Source organism: Diabrotica virgifera, chromosome 7 (genome assembly GCF_917563875.1).
Source record: "Diabrotica virgifera virgifera chromosome 7, PGI_DIABVI_V3a".
Lineage (NCBI taxonomy): Eukaryota > Metazoa > Arthropoda > Insecta > Coleoptera > Chrysomelidae > Diabrotica > Diabrotica virgifera.
The window spans coordinates 133900705-133920983 of NC_065449.1; the positions used below are offsets into that span (position 1 = coordinate 133900705).

Below are 20279 nucleotides of genomic sequence, written 5' to 3' on the forward strand. Positions count from 1 at the left end.
CCATGTCAGTTTAGCCATCCACCGACCACCACTGACAGTTCATTGGAATCCCTAATTGTGTTAGCAGACAGACAGAAGGATGTATATAATTATATTTCACATTTTTTAAAATGGATGAAAACAATATCGTTGAATTCATCAGTTGTCTTTGATAAAATAAGTTTCTTTTTTTGTTTTTGATTACGTTGAATCCGAATATGGCATTACAATTTGAAAATTCAAAAAATTTTAGCTATTATAAAGTATGTCTGCGTAAGTAGGAACCATATGGGAAACTTTTTTATTACCAATCATACGAAAAAAAGTTATTCTTCATAAAATGCTCTGCATAGTCTAAAATCTAAAACTCAACCATCAGATATAAAATTTTATCAATTTTATACAACGTATGTCAAAAATATGAATTTCGTTAAAGGGTAAATATTTAAATAATAAAAGGTTTTGATATTTCAGAATATCAAAAATTGTTACTATGAAAAGTAGTCTGTAATTAAAACGATGTTTTAATGTGCAATTACATCCTTCTTATTGAAAAAAAATTGCAAACTTTTCTCAAATTACGGAGTCCCAACATTATTTTATTTCAATTATGATAGATAACTATTTTATTGCCAATTTTACGAAAAAAGTTATTCTTCATAAAATACTCTATCTAGTCTAAAAGCTAAGATGCAACCATCATATATCAGACTTTTTCAATTTTATACGAGGTATGTAAAAAAAATTTCGTCAAAGGTTATGTTCAGTCGTAACTACTATATGGGGTAGAAGTTTGGACTCTAAAAGTAAAAAATTGGAGGCATTCGAAATGTGGCTATATAGGTGTATTCTGAAAATTCCTTGGACTGCAAAAGTCTCAAACGAAGAAGTGTTAAGAAGAATTGGACATGGCAAGAAGCTTATGAAAACAATTAAAATAAGAAAAACATCGTATTTGGGCCACATACTTCGTAACGATAAATACTCTCTGCTACACGTCATCATGCAAGGAAGAGTAGAGGGGGAAAAAGGCTTGGGAAGAAAGAAGAAATCTTGGCTGAGGAATATCAGAGATTGGACTAAACTCAGTGTTGAACAGATATATCACGTTGCAAAAGACAGAGAAGCGTTTAAAAAAGTGACAGCCAATCTTCGTTAGAAGACGGAACAAGAAGAATGTAAAAAAATATGAATTTCGCTTAACAGTTAAGTACTTTTATAGTTCACCATAATTGAATATTTAACCATAGTTTTTAATTCCAAACAACTTTTCTTAATAACCATTTTCGATATTCTTCTTCTTCTTCATGTGCCTTGTCCGTTGCGGACGTTGGCTATCATCATAGCAATTTTAATCTTGTTTTCGGCGTTTCTGAATAACTCGATCCATGTTGATCCACTCGGTCCAGTTGGAGTATGTGATATTTACCATGTCTTATAATATGACCGAGGTATTCAAGTTTCCGTTTCTTAATTGTGAAAGAGATTTCTTTTTGTTCGGCCAATACATTTACGTTGGTGGTGTAAGTCGTCCAGGATATTTTGAGGAGACCTCAATACACCCATATTTCGAATGCCTCTAACTATTTTTAGTGGGAGAGATATGTCGGAATTGGTGTCTATATTTCTCATGTTGTTAAATGTTGCTCTGGCCTTTTCAATTCTAGATCGTATTTCGGTTGTTTGATCCCATTTCGAGTTGACGACTGTTCCAAGGTATATATACGAGTCAACGTGTTCAATTGATTGGTTTTTTTATTTTCAATTGTCTGGCAGGTTTTTGAGTTTTGCTGACCAGCATCCATTTTGTTTGATTTATGTTGAGGTTAAGTCCTCTTTCTTCACTCGCTCTTTGTACCCTGTCCATAAGATACTGTAGTTCATCGATACTACTGGCAAGTAGGACTGTATCGTCCGCATATCGGATGTTACTTGTCAATTCTCCATTGATTTTTATGTCATCGTTTGCTGCATCCAGTGCTTTTTTAAAAAATTGTTCGGAGTAAATATTAAGAAGGAGAGGGAAGAGAAAACATCCCTGTCGCACACCTTTTATGATATCAATGCTCTCTGTGGACGCATTGCCGACTTTTACCCTGGCTGTCTGATTACAGTAGAGACTTGTCACAATTCGAATGTCCTTATCATCAATTCCTATATTTTGTAGAATTTCAATTAGTTGGTCATGTCTTACATTGTCAAAGGCCTTCGAGTAATCTACAAAGCACATGTAGACGTCCTTGTTCATATCTCTACACCTCTGTACTAATACTTGCAGATAAAACACTGCCTACCTTGTGCCCAAAGCGTTCCTAAAACCAAATTCTGACTCGTTGATTTCCGCTTCACTCTTGTAGATTCTGTTATATATGATTTTGGTGAAGTCTTGGTGATATGTGAAATATTTTCGATATTGTGAAATATAAAGGTACTTTACTGTTGAGCGAAATTCATATTTTTTTTACATACCTCGTATAAAACAATAAAATTTGATATCTCATGGTTGCATCTTAGATTATATACAATGCGAAGCATTTTATAAAAAACGAGGGATATAAACAGATTAGAAGCCTTCGAAATGTGATTTTATCGCCGTGTCCTAAAGACACCATTGACAGAGAAAGTCACAAATGTAGATGTCCTTAAAAGAATCAACCAAGAGCGCCAACTTTTCGAAAACATCAAGAAAAGGAAAAACGGCGTATTTGGGTCACATCATGCGAAACGAAAAATACCAGTTCCTTCAACTCATAATCCAGGGCAAATTGAAGGCAAGAAAGGAATAGGACGCAAGAAAATGCCCTGGCTCCGAAACATAAGGCAATGGACAGGGATTAACGACATACAATCGCTGATACGCATTGCAAGAAACAGAGAGTTACTGGAAAATGTGATCGCTAACATCCATTAGTGGATTTGCATCTGAAGAAGAAGAAGAAAACTGCATGTGGATTCGGTGGCGAACTTCTTTTATATTTTATCGTTTCATTATTCTACCTTCAGCCAAAGTGAAGACGAAGGTTTCGCCGAAAGTTTTTAGCTGAAGATTTATGCTGACCGAAGCTGGCCGAAACCGATTAATCCGTCAGTCTCTAAAGGTTTCTTCTATCCAAGGAATTACATTAAATAAAGGAAATAATTTTCTGAACGTCCTGAATGACTTCTTAGAATGTGCTTAGCATCTAGCAATTTTTTTCCATTCTCTTTTTTTAGCTTTTTCGTGGCGTATATGGCATGAGACGTAATATTGTTCTTGAAAACTAATCCAGTCTTATTAGACTTCTCTAAATTTTCTGGACACAATAATACCTATATTACATATAATATTTATTACGGGTAAAACAGATCGATTTAAAGTAAAATATTTTCTTAGTGGTTTTCCCAACATGCCTTCATCAGAGTCTACATCGGATGTATCAGGGATACTGTCTGAACTGTAAAGCTGACTACATTTAAGCATATTATTTCATTATTCTTTACAAAACTGTCATTCATTGAAACGGAAAGTAAATTAAAAAAATGTACCTATCAGTAAATATAATTAAACGCATCATTTTCTTATAAAAACGCAAATATTTTAAAGAGTACAATTTTAATTTGTACTTATTGAACTTATTTTCGCAAAGGCCTACCTGAGTTCTGTGATGACAATAAATATTTCATTTTCGTTATCCATTTCGTATAACGGTATTTCAGGCGGTTAGCAATGTTGCCAAATTAAGAAGACGCAGAATAATCGAAAGAATGAAAATAATATTCACCAATGAATTATACTCGATTGGTTCATGCGCCTCCTGAAGGGGATATCTTGAACTAATGTACACACACACATTTCATGCTAATATTATTGTTGCGTCACTTAAAATCCTCAATAAGTTTTTGCTGTGCATCACAACTCTATGAAAATTGGCCACATTACTTGTTTGGATTACTAGTGCCCCCTTATATCACCTAGGAGAAATTGGCAACGACCATTACCGAAATATAAGCGATTGTAATACTGCGTCCGTATATTGACGCAACAATGCGGTGGATGCAGCATTACATGCAAAAACATAAATGTATGGACGCATCAATGTCTGGAAGATATATATATATATATATATATATATATATATATATATATATATATATATATATATATATGTGCATTTGTATCCTTTTTGCCTCCGCACATACAACAGACGTCCATCGCTCCACCAAAACTAAAGGTAGTATGTGCACATATAATGCATCATTAACCTTATTTTGATGTATAATATAAAGGCAAAGAAAGAGGGGTAAACATTTATTAACCTAATTTTATACAGTTATTTTATTTGTGTAGTTCGTGTTTGCCTCCATACACTGAACGTACTCTATGGCCTCATTTGCATATTTTATATGATGTTGCAAGTGCGGGTCCACCTCTGTAGATGTTGCCAAATATCGTTTAATTATCGCGATTGCTACATATGATTCATACTTATACTTAACTTTTTCGTATTTCTAGTTTGGAATTTATTTGCACCCTCTCTTTTAGTCTTTCCGCCTTTTTATTAGGTACTGTACAGTTTTTCGGTTTCTCTTTATCATTTTCGCAACTTTTTGTTGTATTTTACCTTCTCTGTTATTTTTATATGGTATTGGTATTGATAAAGATTATTAATGCGTAATTGCTTTCGCCCGGTGGTTTCCCGAGTTGTACGACCTTTTTTCGGTGATTAGCAAGCTAATCGAGTAACTAAAATTAAAAATCCTTTAAAAAAATCAACTAAAAAGCAAAAAATAAACAAAAATTGAAAAAATCTAACACATTCCTTAAAGATAAGCGTTGGGCGAAAACTGTTTATTCGATGAACACGCTCCACGCTTTTCTTTGACGAATGTGTTAGATTTTTTCAATTTTTGTTTATTTTTTGCTTTTTAGTTGATTTTTTTATAGGATTTTTAATTTTAGTCACTCGTAACTAAAGAAAAGCGTTACTTAAAAAATTTTCTTTTTATATTTTTTAACTTATATATTATTGTTCAACTTATACAGTGGCTCAAGGTAAATATGGTCATTCGTTTGAAATATGTTTATTGCAAAAAATTACATTATTATATACAGTGCGCTGGAATAAGTGTTACCCCCTGGAATTACTTTTTGTTTAAGGCCCAACCATTTAAAACGTAACGGTAAAAATGAGTTGCCTATCCCTATTTCAAAAATTTCTTTCTGCACATAAACCAAATCTGTTAAAATCAAAAATGCTACTAGAGGCGATTAGTGAAGCGACAGACCCCCTGGAGTAACAATACAATGATAAACTTGTTGTCATTCTTCTCTTCAATAAGATTATGGTTACTTAGAATAACAGACTTTCATAAAATTGTAAATTATAGTATTTAGAATCATGCAAAGTGATGTTTTCGAGAACAATAATAATTAAGATTTAAAATGTTTAAATACATCAAAATTAACAAACTAATGTAAATATAGAGAGATATTTTGAGGTCACGGTATTACTGAATTCCTTTTTTTTTGTAATGTATATTTTCTTTTGTTTTTTGTCACTTTTTACGGACAATTTAGCAGTGATGTTGTCTCTAGCAATTAAGTGCACGATCTTCTATACAGTGGGATCATGGGGTAATTAGAATAACAGACCTTAGAAGTAAAATTTATTTAACTTTAATAATTTATTTACAACTAATCAAAGGTACATAGAGGTATCAAGTCATCCTTCTTCACAAAACATCATATAAAAAAATTAAAAGAAGATTAGTTAATTTTCAAGTAATGATCTAAATGACAATACAGCTCCCGGAGCGAACCATGGTCGTTGAGAGAAATCCTGTCTGTGTAGACTTGTAGAGTTTAAGTGGGCGTACGATTGTCGACAGCGTTTCACATCGGCCATGGTTCGTTCCGGGAGCTGTACTTTGATTGATTATTATTAAAAAGTTTTAAATCATAAATAAATGGCTCGACACAGACTAAATGTAACTATGGGTATAGCGTATATGGATATATAAGAAATTGAGAAAATCTATGGTAACAAAAAACAAGTAAGTTGTTTTTCTTAAAAAAAAGCAAACTAGTGAGTCTGGAATATTAGTGATACATATTTAATTATGTTCAAAATTTAATGCAAACTTAAAAAGTGTGTGATTATCAATTTCAGAACGATCTCAAGGAAAGCAGGTTTAGGATTGTTTTTTTTTTCTGTGTTAATATTTTTGGATCACGAAAATTCATAATGGGGTTATTTTGAATAAAGTGTATGATATAAAACAAAGTATAACCCCAATTCTGGAGCTGTAGCCATTATTGGTTACAGAACGCAAAAGATTAAGTTTTAGGAACAAATACTGTTCCTACTGTAAATTATACGGAGAAGGTAAGAATGAACACGTATGTTACAAAAATTGGACAAAAGCTTCGACTGCAATGGAAAGTCAAATAATTCTAGATGGATTAAAATGTAGTACACGCGTGGTATTACGTACAAACTTTTAATAGCCGATGGAGATAGTAGTGTTCATCAAAAATTTTAGAAAATACATATGTGAATAATTTTGTTGAGAAAAATTGAATGTCGTAACCATCTTCTAAGAAAGTATTGTAAGTACAATTTTAAAAGTTTATCAACAAAACGATATAGCTACGACGGAAAACTAAACTTCTTTATAAGTTGTTTCAAATAAAAATTATAATAAAAATCTTGCAATTTTGGTAGCATATTTTCCCACAGTTCTATATCTTTATAAATCTTTTCGTATAAAATTCCTTTTGGGGTCCATACTGCAAAGGAACAGTATTCTCTGTTCGAAATAAATAACTGTCCTTGTACTTAGTAGTAATAGGAATCAGTTCTTTTCAAATGCAATTGACCGTCAATTAATTGGCAAAATTGAAGTTTTTTTTTGTTCAATAGCTTCTTCAGGCGTAAGTTCTCTAGCTTTATATGGACATTTAATTTCGACTACGCCTGAGTCACCTATTAAGCCATCAGGACTAGCTGCAAGAAAGGGATATTCATAATGTATGAAAAGTCCTGATAGTTCAATATTTATATTTAAAATTATTGTTTCTAACATTTCTTTTGCTTTCGGTTCGTTCGCAATTCCATATTCCGTAAATCTATTTCCACAAAATGTTGGATTCAATATTGCTTCAATAGTTTTAGTTCTGTCTGTTTTCTCTCGCAATTTGCATATTTTTCCGAAATTGCTGGACGTTAACCGTTGTTGACGTTCTACATACCAAGCAGCACTATGACCTTGAGCAGTGGTATTATTAAAAATCTCTGTTCTTTCTAAGATATTTTTTACCAGATTTTTTAAAAATTCCTGTTTTTTTGCTTCGAATTTTTCATCCGACAACTGAACTGACTCTTCTGCATTTAGACCACAGTCTTTATCAGGTTTATTATTACTTTGTTTTTAAAACTTTTTTTTGTTTTTTTTTGCTTGTAATCATTTTTTAATTTTTCTTTGAGAAAATAAATTTTGGTAACAACCAGTTGCATTTTTGCTTATATTTTGCAATATGTTATTTAAATAATTTCCACGGGAATTATATGACACTGCTGCCGCCAAACACCTTAACTGATAGCCACCTTTCTTGGTTTTTACACTCGATTTTCTCAATAAAAAAGTTATTGCCGTACGGTTTGGCTTCACATATTTTTTTGTACGTGCTGCTGTCGCCATCAGCAATAAAATATTTATATTTCAAGTTGTGCATTTGTATGCTCTGTTTAAAACCTTCTACAACAATTGCACTTTCCATTGCAGTCGAAGTACCGTTATAATTTTTGTAACATACGTGTGGAGTGATAGAATTTTTTGACGCACACACAACAATACTTGTTTTTTACGCCTAAATACAATAGTTTGCCAGTTCTTTTTCCTATGATAGAAGCCACACCCGAATTGGCCCAAAATATAGATTTATTAGATCTTCTTGCCCATGCACCATCAGCTATTACACTAATACAGCTTTGTCATCTTCTGGATCAACTTCACCCCATTCTCGTGCTAGACTTTCTTCCTCTTTTCCAGCAGCTAGCATCAATTCCGTGGCTGTAGTATAGAAATTGTCCATCAGCTTTCCTTCTATTTTCTTGTAGATGGTTTCTGACATCACTGGCATATTTAGGGTAGAACACCATTCTTTTAAATTGGCATATCCCAATCCAATCGATATCACTCCAGTTACAGCAGCAGTATTGACTGGAGTCTGTTTCGAATATGGATCATCAGTGGAAACTTCCACAGTTGACTTACAGGTGTTACACTGGAATAGAAAAGTCGATTCCAACCCCTTCCTAGTTTCTTTCAACAACTCTACTGTGGTACCATCACAAGAAAATAGACCACAGTGTGGAAAACTTAGCAGAGCTTTGGAAAAATGACAGACGTCTACAATTCTTCTTCCACAAATTTTGGAAGGTGACCTGAAAATAAAGTGTTTATGGTCCAACTCTCTGAGAAATATATTTTACTTACAAAGTTTCCATTTGCCCTGATTTTTCAAGAATCTGAAACTCTTTAGAAACGCCCTCTGTTCGAATTCCAGAATCTGCTTGGCCATGTCTAAAAAACGCAATTTTGTTATTGCAAATTATTACTAGATGATGAGAAAATGGTTCACTTACGCACTCGTTGAAGGACGAACTTCACTTTCAAGTGCCGTGTTCGGAATTTCATCCACACAGTCAAGCTTTGCTTTCCTAAAAAATTATAGTTCTCTTACTTTCTGATGATTTTTTTAAATATATTTTACGATTTATGAATAAACAATCCATGTATATACAGAAAATAAGATGATGCTCCGAAATCCAATTTTTTACGAGTTTTTTAAATCTAGATTATAAATAAAGATGAAATTTTTTCCAATAAATGACCAGTCACTCAACCACCCCTTCAATTAGATTAGAAAATGGAAATTGGGCAAGAAATAGTCAGGCAAATTCAGAGAGGTTTCAAATTACTTAGCACAAAATTTTGAACAAATGAACAAAATATAGTAGACCTAGCAGGGATGGAAACAATTCAAGTTAGCTCAGAAATTACTCCCGTTACATTAAAAAAGAAATACGAGAAAACATAAATCCCAAGAAAACTCCAGGATCTGATCTTACAACGGGAATTTGACAACATTTGATTTTACTGCAAAATATATGCTCTAAGCTCATGTAAAGAAGAAAAGAAAAGAATTATGATTGAAATGCAAAAAAATATACTGGCTGCAATCTACAATTATTATTATTATATAAGTAAAACTGAACCATAGTATTGTTATAAAAACAGTTAGTATAAAAATTTAGAAGGAAAATGCCAAAAATCAACAGAAAATACATACTTCTATTCAAACAAAAAATTAAATTAAATAATCGGTACTTACTGATGGCTTGCATAAAATTTCCTCAATTGACGTCGACTTTTGCGTGGCGCACATAAACGTCTTCGAGAACTACCCATTGTAAAAACTATCACACTGGTTTGTCAAAAGTCTGAAGAAGCCTTTTCAAAATATTTATGACTCTACCCCAAAGCGAGAGGGCGTACCTATATCGTTGTCGATATCTACCTGTCGGCTAGATATCGACAAGGAGAGCCTGTGCCGGATCGACAGAGACAATTTTTACCAGCACTTTGGATTTTTTAAAAAGTTTAAACAAAATAGCTGTTTTGTGTTACACTTTATTTAAAAAATAAAAATAGATTCGGAAAGTGCGAAAAATTCTATAGCGCCGTATTTATTTTACTATTTTTTATGTTAATTTTAAACAAAAATATTTTTAAAAAGCGTATTGTTTAAACAATTTCATAATTCATACACAAATAGTGCGCTAGAATTTTTTATGACCTTTCATATAAAAAAAGAATTATCTCAATATCTGCCATAGTTTTTGCGTCATTTTGTTTAAACTTTAACATTGGAATTTCCTATGCCCAGAATCGCGAGGAACGGCCTTAATTCCTTTTCATATTATTTACATTAAAAGCTGTGTTTCAGTATCGAGTTTGATTAACATCAAAATAAAGGAATAAGAATAAGGGCAGTGTTAATAAAACAAAACAATGGTATGGTACGAAATTTTGTCCTTTTAGACTTTCTAATTTAAATCACGGGCCCTATTTTATAAATAGATAAAGCTAGATACCTACTTAGGATTTGATAAATTTAAGATTACCCCGAAATTATACGAATTTAGTCAAATGCAAACTTGCATAAAATTTTCTATTACGGTGAGAAAATAAAAATATTAGCGTTGCAGTGTCTTATATCTAGCTATTCATAATCATTGTGTATCAGGTTCCGACTACATTATGCGATTAAATGATTGCGATGTTGCCACTACTAAGAGGCGAAGTGAACCGGTGGACATAGCGTATATATCGGAGGCGCCCACTACCTTCGGCTAACGACAGAGTATACGCGTGTAACAAGCTGCGCCTCTGACGCCAGATACGGCGAACTAAAATGTATATCGATAGACGTTAATGACTCGATTTTACCTCTACTTAAAAAATTGGCAAACGCCTTATACGGACGAGTTAGCAAATAAATGCACAAGAAACATGACTGTACGTGTTCGCCTCCGATTTCGGAGGCGAACTCGTAAAATCGGAGGCACACTCGAACTAAGGATGTAGCAATCGGAGGTGTATGGGTAGCAAATGCACATATATATATATATATATATATATATGTATGTATATATATATATATATATATATATATATATATATAAGATGGTGGTATTCTTGACTGTAGATTTATATATCAAGTAGTGACTCTTGAGGATGCAGTCAGTTTATTTGGCCCACAAGACAAAGAAAACTCTTTGACTTACTGTCAAGCTTTCGAATTATATTTAATTCTTTTTCAAGACATCTACAAAATTTATAAATATAAAAATTAAGTAATTACAATGTATATTTTGTTTACTTACTAGTCGTTGAGATTGATTGAAAAAGTTGAAACTTTACTAAAAGGACAATCACACACATATTAAAATATTTAAATAATTTTAGCCAATCTATTACATTATGTTGTGTCCATGGTTCGTTGTTCAACATGTATGAAGTGTATACACTAGTAAGTAAACAAAATATACATTGTAATTACTTAATTTTTATATTTATAAATTTTGTAGATGTTTTGAAAAAGAATTAAATATAATTCGAAAGCTTGACAGTAAGTCAAAGAGTTTTCTTTGTCTTGTGGGCCAAATAAACTGACTGCATCCTCAAGAGTCACTACTTGATATAATATATATATATATATATATATATATATATATATATATATATATATATATATATATATATAATAAATTTTTTTTTTTTTTGGGGAATGCAGTCAATAAATTTTTGGGCTATTCAGTGAAACACTTTGAACTTATTAGTCGAGCTTTCGAAAATTTTATTTTCTTTATCAAGACTATCTACAAATAAAAATGTTTAAATTTAGATAAAACTCAAAATATAAAACTTAACTTACTGCTCGTGGTTACAAATTAATAATTATACAACTTATATAAAAACATGAAAATTTCTTAAAAGTAATATGTAAACGTAAAAGTTTTGATAGTATGTCAATTCGATAGAAATATTAAAACTTTAAACAGTCTTTACACCAAAACGAAGACTCCACTACAAGTTATGGAGACTTCTAATCTTATTTACTCTACACCTTGTAACACTTGTGGTAAATGTTACGTTGGTCAAACCTCACGGAATTTATCCCTTAGATTAACTTCACACAAAAGTGATATTAAGAGAAATGTCCCATCTTGTGCCTTGGCAGAACATGTGATTAATGATGATCATGTTTTCATGTTTCAAGAAACCACAATTTTAGAAAGGGAAATTAATTTACGCAAAAGAGAATTTAAAGAAATGGTTTGGATAAAAAAATCAAATTGCATTAATAAGAGATCTGACATTGATAAATTAAGTATCATTTATAATAACATTTTGTCTTATTAAAATTTGTTGAAATATTACTAATAATTCTACCTAAAATATATTTTTTTATTTCTTCTATCATAAATTACAACAAATTATGTCATTAATTTCTTTCCCAACCCATCGAATTATTATAGTAGTCCAACGACATTTTTTTGAGTGATGTCGAATTGACATACTATCAAAACTTTTACGTTTACATATTACTTTTAAGAAATTTTCATGTTTTTATATAAGTTGTATAATTATTAATTTGTAACCACGAGCAGTAAGTTAAGTTTTATATTTTGAGTTTTATCTAAATTTAAACATTTTTATTTGTAGATAGTCTTGATAAAGAAAATAAAATTTTCGAAAGCTCGACTAATAAGTTCAAAGTGTTTCACTGAATAACCCAAAAATTTATTGACTGCATTCCCCAAAAAAAATTTTTTTATAAAAATTTTTTTATTACAATTCCAACAGTCATTACATATTAACAATTATATATATATATATATATATATATATATATATATATATTGATGTGATCTTGATTATTGATATGAGATAATATTCTTATATGTCATTTAATTTAATCAATGCATTAATAATAATCTAATTAATTAACCTGATCACATATCAATATGTTTTCAATCTCAGGGCGAATTATAAATTAATTACTTACTTACGTGGCTTCTAAGTATTTCTCAATGGTTCCTAATCGGGATAGGAAAGAAAAGAGTAAAATAATACACACATATGGGTTACAATTATAATCAAAGTATTGTTTATTTTATTTAAATGGCAATCACTGCTTAATATTTGCTATATCTTATTATTCTTAAACATAACATTTACAAATGGGAATCTTATTTCCTTTTGGTTTCCAATTGAAAGTTTTTATTAACATTTAACTATTAGGATTTATTAGCAACAATTCTATTTAAGTTTGATGAAGCTTTTCTGATATTATTTATTATGTTCTTCAATTTTAAATGTGGTATTTAATACGAAAAACCCATACATTCATGTCCAAACAAATGAGACTGACCTTTTTCTGGTGAACTGAGAATGTCTTCACACAAGACCCGTTTCCTGCTATCCTTGGCTGCGATCAAAACCTCGTCCTGGCTTCCAGTAATGTTCTCCTTTGAAAACTAGCTCGTATAGCTCCCGTTCCTGCTTCTGTCGTGATGCCGTGTTCTACCTTTTTCGAAACTGCAATCAGCTACCGGGACACTCTTGGCTCAAGGAGGTTCTTTTACTCTCAACCTGGCCTACCTCTCGTTCCACGATAGATACTCCACACTCACGGAACTACACCGGCTTTCTCACTCTCCGTACACTACCGTCTACTACTGGACTTCACTTCTCGACAGCTCAAAACATTCTGATCTCTATTTTTCATTCATTCCCCTACTTTCTAAATATCCCTTCCAGATTCACAAATCAACCTTCCACCACCAACTCTCATTCGCAGTATTCCTCAAAACCAATTTTTAATCTTTCTAAATATGCTTAATGGATTTCCAAAAAAATAGTTAATTCCCATTCTAAAATTACTTTCTACTATTTACAAAATTTAATGACCTATTATCTACTTCAAATGAGTCTTATTTAGCATAGGCTAATGATCGAACCTTCCACGAACAACGATAATGACCTATTATCGATTTCACTTGAGTTTTATTTAGCATAGGCTAATGATCGAACCTTCCGCGAACAACGATAATGGTACGCGCCATTCATTTTGTTTATTCTAAGCGCATTGTCCCGAGTTTCGTTTAATCACTTCTTAAAATTAAATATAACAATTTGTTGTATACAGGTTGTTCTAAATTTATATGCCCGTGGTTGAGAAAATTGAAAATATTTTATATTAAATTGAATTCTGCTTATAATTATCAAAATTTAATTTTCAGATCAAATAGAAATATAACATATATATATATATATATATATATATATATATATATATATATATATATATATATATATATAAAGAAGTTTGGTATAATAATATAATATAATATAATACTGCAACCTCAATAAAAAACTAAAGTCTATATATATATATATATATATATATATATATATATATATATATATATATATCTTCTTCATCTTTCTGCGTCCTCACATTTTCAATTTAGATATGATTGTGCGTCCGCTACATTTATGCGTCCATATATGGACGCACAAAAGTAATCCCTGTATAATTCGGAAGAAAGTGGCAGGGACGACCTCTCTTGTAACACAACGAAATTCCTTTATAATCTAGATTGTAATAAGATAAAAATTAATTCTTTAGTTCGTATTCTGCTTTAGAAATAAATTAAATAAATTTAACATCCGGACGCAGAATCATTGCTAAGTGAAAAATAATATTCAGAACAAGGTTTGTGCATTTGCTACAGACGGCGCTACCGTCGATCAGCGTATATTCGTGTCATGAATACTTTCTTTCCAAGTTTTCGATGATTCTGCGTCCAGCAGCTCGTTTGATTGCCGGCAACATTGCTTTCATAAAGAATTCTAAAATAGAACTCTGGTATTTATTTTTCGGTCCGAAATGTAAATTATATTTGTCACAGGCGGGTTGTCTCTCGATATACTATTATATTATATTACTTATCTAAGTTTGTCTCTGGTGACGAGTTGTAAATAGGTTATGTTTTTGTTAGAAGGGTGTGTTTTTTAAGAATATTTTGAGAAAGTTAAGTAACTAGGTTTAAATAGTAATAATGTTCTATTACTAGGAATTTATTCTATACGGAAAATATTCTAATTATTGGATATTAAATTTTATTTATTAAGAAAATAAACAGCAGCAAACAATCACATTAATTCCAATTTTGTATTATGATCTTTCTAACATTATAGACCAGTAAGCTTTTTTCTGCTTTCTTTGCTTATAACTTTAAAACGGTTCGTTTTGGAACAAAGTCGTAGTGATATAAAATAAAGATAATTGAATTTTGTATGATATACGACTAGTCAAAAATGTCTTAACGTATTACCTTTTCTGCAATATAGCAATAAATACAAAATTAGGTGGCAAAATACGCCTGTTGTTATTCAATGTTTTTAACCACTTTGGTGGCACTTAGAACCTTAGTAATTCGCTTAGGCAATTCTTTGTAACATACTTAAATCGTGTACCAATTTTCATTAAAATCGACCTAATAGATTTTGCATAATAAATTTGCAATCTAAATGTTTTTAAAAAAGTTCAAATTTTTAAAATCTTTCTGAACAAAAAGTAGACCATTTAGAAGTTGGCTAATTTTTTTACATATAAAGAGGTGCTCTACCTATCTAATACACTTTACAGAATTAAAATCGGATTATTTAAGGGGCCTCAGCAATGTTTTAAACTTATAAAAAAAATTTTGACTTATAAACAAATAGCTTTGTTTAATAATAAAAAAAATAATTTTTAGCAATGCAAATAATTAAAACCGGTATAATTTGACTTAAACTTTCAAATGCTGTCAGCAGAATTACTATTTTATTTTTTAATCAAAAGTTATTCGCGTTCAAAAATTGCAATTTTTCGATTTTTTGAAAGTTCCACTGCGTTTCTCTCGAAAACTATGCACCCTACGAAAAAACTTGTAAGAACATTTTTTGCTTAGAATTACCCAAGAAATACAAAAAAAAATGTTTTATTTTGCGAAATATCGATGTTATGTAATTCCTCAAGTTCTTTGTTTATAACAATCTTATCGACATCCGGATCAACTGTTTCCCAAAAAAAATCGTGTTCTACGGGTCAAAAAATACATAAAAATAATCTAAATAAAGGAGCCCGTAGCACCCCCTCCTGGCCACAGCATTATTTGTTTATAAGCCAAAAAATTGTTTATAACTTTAAAACATTGCTGAGGCTGCTTAAATAATCCGATTTCGATTCTGTAAAGTGCATTAGATAGGTAGAGTGCTTCTTTATATGTAAAAAAATTGACAAATCTTTGTATGTTCTAGTTTTTGTTGTGCAAGATTTTAAAATTTTTTAATTTTTTAAAAAAGTTTAGATTGCAAAATTATAATTCAAAATCTAGTAAGTCAATTTTAATGAAATTTGGTGTACGGTTTTAACACATTACAAAAATTTTCTAAGCGAATTAGGAAGATTTCAAGTGTAACCTAAGTGATGGAAAATCATTGAATAAGGACAGGCTTGTTTTGCCCGCTTATTTTATATTTATTGCTATTTTGCAGCAAGGGTGATAAATTAAGACATTTTTAACCAATCGCATCTGATAGAAAATTTAATTATCTTTGTTTTATTCCTATACGACTTTGTTCCAAAATGAATCGTTTTAAAGTTATAAACAAAAAAAGTAGAAAAAGATCGATGTTATTCGAAATTTTTAAATATTTGAATTTTTCTATTAATGTTCCGGGCATATTTGAGAAGGAGTATAAATCAATTATTATTAACGAAGTTATCACCTAACTTAATCCGCAAAAATCTGAATGCCACCTCTCACAGCCACCTAAAAACAGATCCTTACTGGTCTATTAACCTATTTATTGTAACAATAATTGTAATAAATACAATAATATTTTCATTACTGTCTATACGATAGTATATATATAACACAAAGAAGAAATATTTTTATTTATGGTATTGCGAAAATTTATTCTGAAATAAACAGTAATAATTAATGATATTTTATTAATCTTAATATGTACATTTGTCTCATTTATTCTCATCCTCATAAATTACATTCTATGTAGTTATTGTAGAAATAATTGTGTCCATATAATAAAAGTCCTAATATGCAAAAAAGTTAAAAATATAGCAGCTGGTATGGATTTCTCTATTGGAAATAAATAGACTATTGTTCCCACAATAAAAAGGCTTAAGTTACTGTCAACCATATTTTTCATCAAAATTAATAAAAAATAATTTTGTCCATTTTGCTTGCATAAAATATCTTGACACTCTTTTAGAACTTAACTAACTTGTATTTGTATTTTCTGTAGGTACTTAAGTCTAATTTTTGTAATTCTAGTTTAGCAACCAATAATAGTTTTAATAAGATAAAACCCTAAAATGTCCGAGCCTAAGCCTTATAATCCAAGTCTCCCGTTTTTTTATACCGCTCACGTGGACTTGGAAGTATAGCAGGGTAGTCTGCTATATCTAGGGCCTACGGTATACAAGGAAGGTAACAGGGCCAGTGCTGCGCGTCAACCGCCTATTATTACCCCTGGTTTTACCCAAGGTACTCATTTTATTCAGGCTAAGCCGACTTGGGGCCTATAGACATTTTTTTAAAATGTCTAGTTGTTCTTGCCGGCGGTGGGATTTGAACTCCGGTCTACCAGCACGCGAGCCCAGCATACTACCGCCGAGCTACGCCGGCCTCGCCTAAGCCTTATACTTATAAAATTTTTTGGTAATTTTGCTAAAATTTAAATAAAGACACGTTGGTATCCAATAATTACTACTAACATAACAAATAATGTCCAATAGTTTTTAGATGCTTCAGTAACTTGTGTTCTATCGAGTAGAATACTCTATGGTAGGGGAGCAAAGTATACTAATGTGCATTCACTCGAGCGTTGTGGGGACCTATTGGGTTTTGATTATTAGGTCCTACAACCAAAAAAATTTAAGTAAAATTTTCCATTTTAGTGGGGACTTTCCATTTTTTAATTTAATTTTCCATTTCCAACAATCGTTTTTCCGATTATAGCGCTATCTATCTATAATTCGAAAAAATGTTTCCGGAAAAAAAAATAGAAAAAATACTTAAACGTCTGCAATACTTCCTGAGATCCAATAATTTAATATGTAAACAACAAAGCGGATTTAGAAAAAACAGATGTACATGTACATGTACAACAGACAACATGATTAAGCTAGAATCTGTCATACACTAGGAATTTGCAAGTAATCGTCAAGTACTGACCGTCTTCTTTGATATAGTAAAAGCCTATGACACTTTGTGGAAGTATGATGTCCTAACAAGATTAAAACAACGGAATGTGGACGGAAATCTAGCTTTTATCAAAAATTTTGTTTATAGCAGAGATTTTAGAGTTAAACTTACTAATCATTTTTCAAGTTTGTATACCCAAGATAACGGAACTCCCCAAGGATTAACACTAAGGGCCGGTTGTTCGAACGCTAATCAAGAAGTTAATTATAATCAATCAGTTTATTGTAATCAATTTTCTTGATGGGAATCAATCGAGACATCAAAAATACATTGATACTAAACACTAACCATTCATTGATTGCAGGTAAAGCAGTAATTAAAATATAGCCGCAGCTGTTAAATTATTAAAAATTGCTTATTATTATTATTATTGATTTGTAAGTAAAAACAAGAAATTAACATCAGAAAGAGTTTAATTATGGTTTATTTTAGATTAAAACCAAAATAATAAAATAAATCAGTAAAAAATGTCAACATAACCTCAAAATGTGACATCTATCAGAAGTACGCTTAATCAAATGTAATTGTAATTAAATAGTTGATAATGATAATTTTTGACCAGCGTTCGAACAACTGGTCCTTAGGCCCGGTTGTTCGAACGCTAATCAACAATGATCACTATCAAATATTTAATTACTGTCAAAACTGTCAATGTCAACTTTGGTTGGGTTGCTAAAAACATAATTGATTACAATTCTGAGACTATAATCAATTAATATAACAATAATTATTAACATAATTGATAATAAATCTCATAATTTTAATTAATTATATTTTCAGCAACCCAAACAAAGTTGACATTGACAGTTTGGTGATAGTAATTAAATATTTGATAATGATAATTGTTGATTAGCGTTGGAACAACCGGCCCTTGGGGCCGGTTGTTCGAACGCTAATCAACAATGATCATTATCAAATAATTAATTACTGTCAATGTCAATTGTTAAAACATAATTAATTACAATTCTGAGACTATAATCAATTAATATAACAATAATTATTAACATAATTAATAATAAATCTCATAATTGTAATTAATTATGTTTTCAGCAACCCAAACAAAGTTGACATTGACAGTTTTGGTGACAGTAATTAAATATTTAATAATGATCATTGTTGATTAGCGTTCGAACAACCGGCACTAAGGGCCGGTTGTTCGAACGCTAATCAACAATGATCACAATCACATATTTAATTACTGTCACCAAAACTGTCAATGTCAACTTTTATTGGGTTGCTGAAAACATAATTGATTATAATTATGAGATTAGTTAATCAATTAACATAACAATTATTAACATAATTGATTAAGTAATATGATAATTGTTTTCAGCAACCCAAACAAAGTTGACATGACAGTAATTAAATATTTGATAATGATCATTGTTGATTATTATCAATCATTTATTGTAATCAATTTTCTTGATGGGAATCAAATCGCGACATGAAAAATACATGTAAAACACTAATCAGTTATTGATTGTAGGTAAAACAGTAATTAAAATATAGCCGCAGCTCTTAAATTATTAAAAATTGCTTATTATTATTATTGATTTGTAAGTAAAAACAAGAAATTAACATCAGAAAGAGTTTAATTATGTTTTATTTTCAATTAAAACCAAAATATAACCTCAAAATGCGACATCTGTCAGAAGTACGCTTAATCAAATATAATTGTAATTAAATATTTGATAATGATCAGTTTTGATTAGCGTTCGAACAACCGGCCCTTAGTGTAACACTTTTCTTGATTGCAATCACTGAAGTAGTAGATAACATTTACACTCCAGTCCAAATTGGTTTAAATGCAGATAGATAACCTAGTTCTTTATGTAAGCAATAAATATAGCCACATAGCAACTATTCTGCAAGAGTCCATCAAATTTTTAGAAAAGTGGTCAGAGAGAACAGGTCTTCGTTTTTCTACAAACAAAACAAAAGCAATTGACAATCGAACTCATTAATGTTAAACGACTGCCTTTTCTTTAATGCAAATGAATGAAAATTTGCAATGTGCATTTGCGGGAACTTTACACGAATTGTTAAAAAAAGATTATGTTTATTAATTAAAACTTAAAAGGGGTAAAGCCTGTAGTTAGCTGTATACCTTCGTTAAAACAACGTAGAATGAAGTAAACACTTCTGTTGTATGTAGGTATATTAATTTATTAAAATTCTTAAAATTTATCCACAAGGGAGTGAAAGTACAAAACGTTTTCGGTCAAAATGACCATCATCAGTGTAAACGTCCAGTGTACAAGTAGTTGAAACTAGCCACTTCAAAAGGTGTAAAAACCTCTAAATAACATTATTGCTACATTATAAGCTATATAATAATAATCGACCTTAACGACGTTCTACACCTTCGGCAAAGGATTAAGGATTTGCATGAAATTTTAGTATGTTATAGTT

The 20279-nt window shown here is 30.8% G+C and overlaps 2 protein-coding genes across 6 annotated transcripts in view; both read right to left on the reverse strand.

The window, feature by feature from the left end:
* The window catches only part of LOC126888763 (activated Cdc42 kinase-like), a 1045651-nt gene that overhangs the window by 208736 nt on the left and 816636 nt on the right, over positions 1–20279 (reverse strand). The window lies entirely within an intron of this gene.
* On the reverse strand, positions 6694–9108 carry LOC126888764 (uncharacterized). Its single transcript, XM_050657148.1, has 3 exons — positions 8607–9108; positions 8458–8544; positions 6694–8405 (listed from the first exon to the last, which is right to left on the reverse strand). Exons 2-3 carry the CDS (start codon positions 8466–8468, stop codon positions 7934–7936), a joined length of 483 nt encoding a protein of 160 aa, XP_050513105.1. The 5' UTR covers positions 8469–8544; positions 8607–9108; the 3' UTR covers positions 6694–7933.